The sequence below is a fragment of the Triticum urartu genome, chromosome 3, assembly GCF_003073215.2.
Source record: "Triticum urartu cultivar G1812 chromosome 3, Tu2.1, whole genome shotgun sequence".
Lineage (NCBI taxonomy): Eukaryota > Viridiplantae > Streptophyta > Magnoliopsida > Poales > Poaceae > Triticum > Triticum urartu.
The window spans coordinates 4,399,346-4,408,150 of NC_053024.1; the positions used below are offsets into that span (position 1 = coordinate 4,399,346).

Genomic DNA, 8,805 nt, shown 5'->3' on the forward strand with positions numbered 1-8,805 from the left:
TATTAACTAGATGATGCCCCGCGTGTTGCTGCGGGATTTTGTAGCACTATATGAGTAGGATAAGTTGGCAATTAAGAAAACTACTCCCTCTGTATCAAAATATAAGACAATTTTTAGGCTAGTGGTACAGAGGTAGTATTAATTTATTAAATAGTCCAAGGAACAGAGTGATATAATTGATAACTGAAGTTTTTTCTATACATTGATGTGCAAAACGTTCATCTAAAGAAATCTTATAGAAGAAGAGCATAAGCACATCCCAAGGTTTTGATAGCACAACACCCGAAGACTTTTCACAAAACAAACTTTCATAACCCAGAGACGCACATATGATACTCTACTTTGTTGTCGCGGTTTAGTTCAGTATAAAATCTGTATCTGAAATCCATCTGGGCGCGCCTCCGACTTGTCCTCCGGTGAGAGGTGGCGCCGAAGCCGGTGGTGATGTAGAAGGATTAATTGAATGTGCATATCAAAAGTTCACCTTTCAACTATAGCAGGATAATAATCTAAAGAAAACTAAGTAGGCTCATGCAAGCACATACCTACCATTCCATACCATGAGACCAGTTGTTGATCCTCCCTTCATCTGTATCATCTAGAGATAGATTGAAACAACATCATTGGTGGAGACAAAATAAATAAATTAGCTTGGCATCTCCACAAAAGCGTACAGACTAAAAAAAAGGGATACATGCAGACATCCAGGATGCCAAGATTAGGCATCAGCGGGTAAATGTAAGATAGCAACAACTATGAGAATAAATTAGGAAAAGTAGGACTAACGTTGAGCAGAAAAATGGTGACAGATCAATCCGATCAACCAATTCCGTGTTGAGCGGCTGCAAAAAAAAAGTCAGAGAGAGAGAGAGAGAGAGGGATTGGACGGAGCTCTCTGCCGTGGTGTTCCTAAATTCAGGGAGCAGGGGCACTGCTCCCAGCGATGGTGGAGGTGACAGGGACAACACAACTGCAGATGGGTATGGCTCAGTGGTGGGGATTCAGGTCAGAGCAGGGGCGCTGCCTCCCAGCTACGGTGGAGACGGCGGGGACAACGCAGGTGCACAGCTTTAAGGGCAGAGGTGTTGTGATTGTTCCATCAGTTACTGCAGTTTGGAGGAAACGAAGAGGAAAGGAATTCACCCACAGATAGTGGAGGAGACCAAGAGAATTAGTAATAATGGAGGAGATGAACAGACGGTGGTGCCTGGGATGGGAAGGCGAGACAACACTGTCGAGGGGAGGTAGTAAGATTTTCTTTGCAGAACAAAAATGGAAATTAAATTGGGAAAGGCATGATGACGAAGCTTGGTTGCATGGTGTGGACCAATCAGAAGCTTGCTGATGTGTATGGCCTGCATGTCAAGAGAAATATGTTAGTGGGAATGAACTATTTAGGTATTATAGATACCATTTGAGTGACGGCGACGGATCACCAAAATGTTTCAGCCGTGCTTGTACACTGAACATAATTGTTTCAGTGTATATGGTGTGTACTACTACATGTATCGTTGTGTATGGTATATCATCATAATTGATGACTTCCCCCAATCCCGTGTAAGTTGAGTTAGCTTTTTTTGTGGTTGGTTTTCTATTCTAGTGGTTGTAGAACAAGAGAAATGCGCCGAGTAATTTCAGCCTCTAGTGCTACGAGTGAATCATATACGGACAAAGAAAAATGCTTCAGATTTTGCTGCTAGGCATCCATCCAGCACAACAGAACAAGAAAGAATGGTTCAGACTTTGACGCTTTCAGCCATTAGAAAATAAAAACAGCAGCTTTTCAGTTAGTTAGCAATACAAAATAACAGTTTTCAATTAGTTAGCAATACACATATTGTACATATACATTAGAAACTAGCATTGTATATGTACACTATAAGCTGCTACATTGTAGAGAAGCTATCATGTATACTTCAATTGGTGCACAATATGGCTAGAACAGTAGCGCTGATATTATTCACGATTACATGCATGCGACAGTTTTTTGCACAATGGAGAGGACTACTCAACACGGTCGTCACACGGTCGCCGTTTACGCAGAACGTGTGTGCGTGAGCTTGGCCAGGAGACGCGCGTGCCGTCTTTATCAGTAGAGGTGAGCATTGTCCAAAAGATGAGGGACGTAGACCAAATGTAAAAATACCAAAGTGCATGTTTCGTTTCTGACAGAGTTCAATTATTTCCACTTCAGTGCAAGTTTGGATTCTAGTGCCATAAGTTCAATAGTTTGCATTATTCCACTGTGAGCTTGCATTCTATACTGTCATAGGTTCAATAATTTACATTATTAATTCAGTGTAAGTTGGAAGTTGGGACAGACTTGGGGGTGTTTGGTTCCAGGGACTTTTTTGTACTGGGACTGGAAAAAGTCTCTAGCAAACTAAACACGGTGGGACTTTTTTAAGACTTTTTGCTAAAAGTCCTTAGAAGCACCTTCTTTTTTTTAGAAAAGGAAGATGACCCCCGGCCTCTGCATCTGGGCGATGCATACGGCCACTTTATTAATTATTAACACAAAACCTTATAAAGCCATACAACAGCAAGACTAAAGCCACCGTCTAAGCGACAACTGTCGCTACACCTATCCAATTGATGAAGGGGCGCAGATAGTCTGGGCCTAATACCAAACAGACATCGCAGCCAAACCTACACATTTAAGACCTGAGGTCCCAACCAGGACGCCTGCCGGGTATGGGGCACCTACCAGTCCGGCGCATTCCTCAACCAGGACGCCTGCCGGGTATGAGGCCGCCGCAGCCACCTGCCACAAATCCATCTTCAGAGCTATACTGTTGCATGTACCGTGCCAGGTCTCTTTGCCATCGACGCCACCATGACGCCCGACAGTGTCGTCCTCCTGCGCGAGTCCATCCTCCCACAGCGAACTCCGAATCTGCACTGCGCCACGCCGTCAAGATCCGTCGCCATCAGTGTGTAGGATGAAGCACCGCTCCACCAAAGAATCTGTCCTTTGGTCCCTCGATCACGTGTGTACCTTTAAAAATGACGCCCCCAAGGGAGGAACGACACCAGAGCACCGCCGTCATCCGATCATCCAATCTAGGGTTTCCCCCGGAGGTAGCAGAGAGTGGCCTTGAACTTCTCCACGGCGATGCCTTCAAGAAGGGAACGACGCAGATAGCGCCGCCACCGCCGGCCTTAGCAGAAGCCGAAGGCAAGTTTTCACCCAGATCAGTTCGAAAGAATCCAACTCTCGTGCACGGGCCGCCGTCACCACCAGCACCACCAGGCAGACCCTGGAGTACCGGCAGATCAGCGAGCCACCGGCACCACCGCATCCAGATCGCCGGCCACGCCGGGCCGCCGCCATCCCCCGTGTCGTCCGGGTCAGAGATGGAGCTGCCGACCGCGCACAGGGACCGCCGCCGCCTGCACACGCCGGAGCGCCGCCGAGATCCCAGCGCCCGCCACCGCTTGCCGACGCCAACCTCCGCCGCCCGAGCACTGGCGCCACCGTGGAGCCATCAGATCGGGGAGGGAGACGTCGCGCGCCGACCACCCTCGCGGACCCCACCGCACGCCCGAGCGCCGGCGCCACCGCGGCGCCATCAGATCGGGAGGAGGAGGAGCCCGCGCCTCGCCGCCCCGCGCAGACCACGCCGCCGCCATCGCCGCAGCGCCACCAAAGGGGAGCCCCGCAGATCCGCCGGCGACCCGACCTGCCGCCGAGCCGAGCGCCGCCGCGAGGGCCGGCCGTCCCGCGCCGCCCAGGAGCCTCGCGAGGAGGGAGGGAGCCCCGCCGCCGCCGACGCACGCGTGGGCTTTGCCCGGCGGCGTCCCCTGGCGGCGGCGAGGGAGAAGGAGGGCGAAGGAAGGGAGGGGCGGCGGCGATCTTGTAGAAGCACCTTCTTAAGAGTCTTTTTTAAAAAGTCCTAGAAACTAGAAAAAGTCTTAAAACTAGAGAACCAAACACCACCTTGGTCTCTGAGCGGGGATCTCTTTATAACAAATTAAGATTCCCCATATATAGAAAATCTAGCAACTAGCTCCACTTGTACTACGACTATTTCTTCTGGTTGCTGATTATTAGCTAGTAATAGGGGAACACCGCACGTACTTATTGTTCGTAGACCAGTACACTGTCATTGAGCCATCATGGTGACCCTTGCGGTTGTGGGGCATGCGGCAGAGGTGATGCAGCTCCTAGGCAACGTGATCGGGCTCATCTACAAGATCAAGCGGGCGGTGGAGACGGCGCGCCAGAACAAGCTGGAGTGCGACCTCATCGCGCGCCGCGTGACCGCCGTCAACGGGGTGCTAATAGCCCATATGTACTTTTTAAGTATAAATGATACAAACAAGGTTTTGAAAAGTTCAGTTATTTTCGCCCTGACTTCTGTGTCATCTCAATCCACAACAACTATGTTGCTCCTCCGCCTCCACGGAATCTACCTCTCAAGGTTTTAGAAGGTTTTCCCCGCAAAAAAAAAGGTTTTAGAAGGTTCGTGGGAGGAGAAAGGAATCAATTGTGTGACTTACTTCCTCCGTTCACAATGTAAACACATTTGAATGTATTTATTCACTCATTTCAGTCGATATATGATCCATATTAAAATATCAAAAAACATCTTATAATTGTGAACAGAGGGAGTAACATATTGGAAACACGCCGAGCACTGAAACGTGATAATATATGCATACAGATGCTAATTGACACAATTTCTTTCTCAAGCGGCATCACAACCTCTGGGTGGTCAACCAAAAAACAAAACCTTGGATACAAATGCTTTATTTGTCGTTTGACCGAGAATTGCTCCCTCCATCCTATGCGCAATTCCACTGATATAAGAGCGTTTTTGACATGAGTGTAGTTATTTCTCACTGGTTCTTCGTCGAATGAGGCTCCAGCGTGCCATGGACATTGGCTCATGGCTGCGTATCATTTGGAGTGCCTCCTCGAGGTTGGCCACGACCTTGGACATGGCCGGCCGGTCCATCCGCGACAGGCAGCGGACCGCCGTGTCCGCCACGATCTGCAGCGCCTCCATTTGCGGCAGCCTCCGGTCCAGCGACGGGCGGCGGTCCAGCACATCCTCCAGCTTCCCGTTCCGTATGGCCAGGAGCCAGGAGTCCACCTGCTGGGTGGCCGGATCCTCGCCCGTCAGCGCCTCTAGCATCACCACCCCGAAGCTGTACACGTCGCTCCCCGTGCTCACACGCTTCGTGCGGTTGTACTCCGGGTCGATGTATCCGGGCGTGCCGACGACCTCCTCGACGACCTGGCCGCCGCGCTCCTCGCCCGCCGCTTGATACACCGCCGCGCCGAAGCCGGACAGGCGCGGCGTCCAGTTCATGTCCAGGAGGATGTTGGACGAGCTGACGTTGCGGTGGATGACCACCGGCTGCGCGCCGCAGTGCAAGTAGTGGATGGCCCGGGACGCGCCAAGCAGCACCGCGACGCGGGTCATCCAGGGCGCCGTCGCCGCCGACGAGCTGGAGCCACCGCCCGCGCGCTGCAGGCGGTCTCTAAGCGTGCCGTTGCACATATGCTCATAGACGAACATGCGGTCGTCCTCGTCCGCGCACCAGCCAACCAGGTGCAGGATGTGGCTGTGGCGGAGGCGGAAGACGATCACGAGCTCCGGCACGAACGCGTCCTCCAAGCCATGCCGCCCCTGCTTGTCCATCACCTTCACGGCCACCTCCGGGCCGCCGTGGAGGCGGCCCTTGTACACCTTAGGCGAGCCACCTCTGCCAAGCTCGTGGGCAAAGTTGCTGGTCGCTACCGCAATCTCCGCCCACGTGAACGTCCTGGGGTAATGGTCGGAGATGGAGCTCACCATGTGGGTCTGCGGGGAGGCCGGCGGCGGCACCGTGGCCGTTGTCGGCACGGCGGCGGTGTGATTGACGGTGCAGGTGAGCAGCCTGAGGCTGAGGACGTTGATGTCGAACATAATTCTGGCGTTGACATCCCTGAAGGAGTCTGCGTGGCGGCGGGCTCCGAAGAACCCGTCGGCGATGCTCCGCTTCTGGCAGTTGAGCACCAGCTGGTGCGCCTCCTGCAGCGTGTTGTTGAGCTCGGCCAGCGGCGGCACCATCTCCGGGTCGTCCCGCAGGCTAGACAGCACCCAGTGGACCGTGGAGACGCGGCGCGCGAGGCGCTCGCACTCGAGCGTGTTCTGGCGTGCCGTCTCCACCGCCCGAATGATCTTGCGGATGAGCCCGGTGGCCTGCTCGATGAGCTGCGTCACCGCGGCCACATTCCCCACGACCGTCAACGCCATGATCGCTTACTGGTGCACTAGGAGTATGTTCCCCTAGCTCTAGCTACTGCCTACTGGTAGTAGTAGAAGGAAGAAGATTGGAGATACGTAGCCTTTTTATCTGCGCGCGCTCGAGGTGTTTGTGGAAATGGTAGCGCGTAGCGACGCCGAAGGCCGTGGCCAGTGGGCACTCCGCGTCGTCATTGTCTTGGTCCGTGGCTCCCTCTCTGCACCTCACCGTGTTGGCGACGACCCGAGGGATTGTCAAAGTCAAGCGTGTCCGACAATCCATGCATCGCCCTCGACCCACCCACATGCACCACCTTGCAACCCCTTCTCTCGGCATTAAACACTAAGCCACAACCACAGAGCGGTTTCAACGGTTTGGCCCGCGGTTTGAATCTCTCTCTCTCTCTCTCTCTCTCTCTCTCTCTCTCTCTCTCTCTCTCTCTCTCTCTCTCTCTCTCTCTCTCTCTGGCAAATTCGTTTGTTCGTTATGCAAAACATTTTTTGAAAAACAACTTCCCATTTATCCATCATCCTGTCAAGGCCGCACAAAGAATACTACAAGTAAAAATCACATCCAGATTCGTAGACCATCTAGCGACAACTACAAGCACTATAGCGAGCTGAAGGCACACCACCGTCATCGCCCTCCCACACCGAAGCCGGGCAAACCTTGTTGTGGTAGACAGTCGGGAAGTGACCATGATAAGGCACAATAGGATCAGCGCACCAGAATAGCAAACACCGTACATGAAGAGAGGCGCAGATCAGAAGCATCCAACCTGAAAGACACCCGAACACAGACGAACGAAAACTGAATCCAGGCGGATCCACCGAAGACAAACACCGACCAAATCCTGCGAGTTTTGCCGAAAACACACCTTCAAACACCCTTCGATGGTGCTTGACGCATCGCCAGAATGGGAGTTAGGAGGGAAAACCCTAATTTCAATTTTAGGAAGCCACCACGTTGTCGTCTTCCTGACCAGGACACAAAACCTAAACAAACACCGGAAAATGAAGCACGTGCCCTCCCTCCCACCGAGATCCACTGCGCTTCCATAACCCCAAGGCCACAACATACAAAGCCAATCTGTGGAAATCCTACTCGCTCTCACGCGTGAGATGCATACATGTTTTGATCCAATTTTTTGCATTTGAATACAAAATGGACCGAGGATCACACAAATTAAAGCTGGGTCCCCTCACAAAAATAAAAATAAAGCTTGGTTAATTAGAAAAACCAGGCAAAAATCAAGATAAACGGCCACAGATGCTTGCTAAACAAGGAACATCTAGCATATACTTATATGTATCGATGCGATATGTCAAGAAAGAGAGGGTCAGAGCATATGAGGGCCCTGAAAAATTCTGCCTCATCAACACATGTACGCCTCCTCGCTCGTCCACCCAGCGCCTCCTCAGCCGTGCCCGCCATGTCCTCGACCGCGTGCTGCACTCGCTACCCGTCACGCACCACCACCACCACCACGTGTGGCCTCTCCTCCTTCGCCTCTCCGCATGCATGGCCACCAACTCCAGTTCGACCCCGACCACGTCGAGGATTTTACACATTTGGTCTATGCCCCTCATCTTTTGGACAGGGCTCACCTATACTGACACATGCGTCGTCCCTGGCCAAGCTCACGCACACAAGTTCCGCGTAAACCACAATTGTGTGACCGTGTCGAGTACTCCTTTCGCATTGTGCAATAAACTAGCACATGCATGCGCTCATGAGGGGTGGGAGGGGGGAGCGCAACATCATGCTTCAGCCTCCTTGGGTGTCACTTTAGTTACGAAAGATAAAATGTTGAGAGGAAAAAGGCTTGTATATGTGATCTACCTAGGGTCACACGTTTAACGAAGTTTGGTATGGGGCTCGAGATTTTTCATTATGTCTCGCGTTTTAGACACAACGAAAGTTAAACTAGCAAGTTGAATAATCATGCTTGATGATAACACGGGTAGCTAACGGTTTGCAACAACAACCCTAGCAGCCATCATAAAATTGCAAAAAAGATTAGGGGCATTTAACTTGTTTTTGGAGGACTTACATGCGATGTGTTATGGTCTTCGTCATTGTCGGTGTCAAAACCGGCGGATCTCGGGTAGGGGGTCCCGAACTGTGCGTCTAGGCCGGATGGTAACATGAGGCAGGGGACACGAAGTTTTACCCAGGTTCGGGCCCTCTCGATGGAGGTAAAACCCTACGTCCTGCTTGATTAATATTGATGATATGGGTAGTACAAGAGTTGATCTACCACGAGATCAGAGAGGCTAAACCCTAGAAGCTAGCCTATGGTATGATTGTTGATGTGTATGTTGTCCTACGGACTAAAACCCTCCGGTTTATATAGACACCGGATAGGGTTAGGGTTACATAGAGTCGGTTACAATGGTAGGAGATCTGAATATCCGTATCGCCAAGCTTGCCTTCCACGCCAAGGAAAGTCCCTTCTGGACACGGGACGAAGTCTTCAATCTTGTATCTTCATAGTCCTGGAGTCCGGCTGAAGGTATAGTCCGGCCATCCGGACACCCCCTAATCCAGGACTCCCTCAGTAGCCCC

At 51.8% G+C, this 8,805-nt stretch overlaps 1 protein-coding gene across 1 annotated transcript; it reads right to left on the reverse strand.

Annotated features, from left to right (window-relative positions):
• Positions 1–4,641: 4,641 nt before the first annotated feature.
• On the reverse strand, positions 4,642–6,357 carry LOC125547490 (probable serine/threonine-protein kinase PBL21). The gene has a single exon (XM_048711347.1). The coding sequence runs from the start codon at positions 6,246–6,248 to the stop codon at positions 4,836–4,838; it is 1,413 nt and encodes a 470-aa protein (XP_048567304.1). The 5' UTR covers positions 6,249–6,357; the 3' UTR covers positions 4,642–4,835.
• Between the last annotated feature and the right edge of the window lie 2,448 nt (positions 6,358–8,805).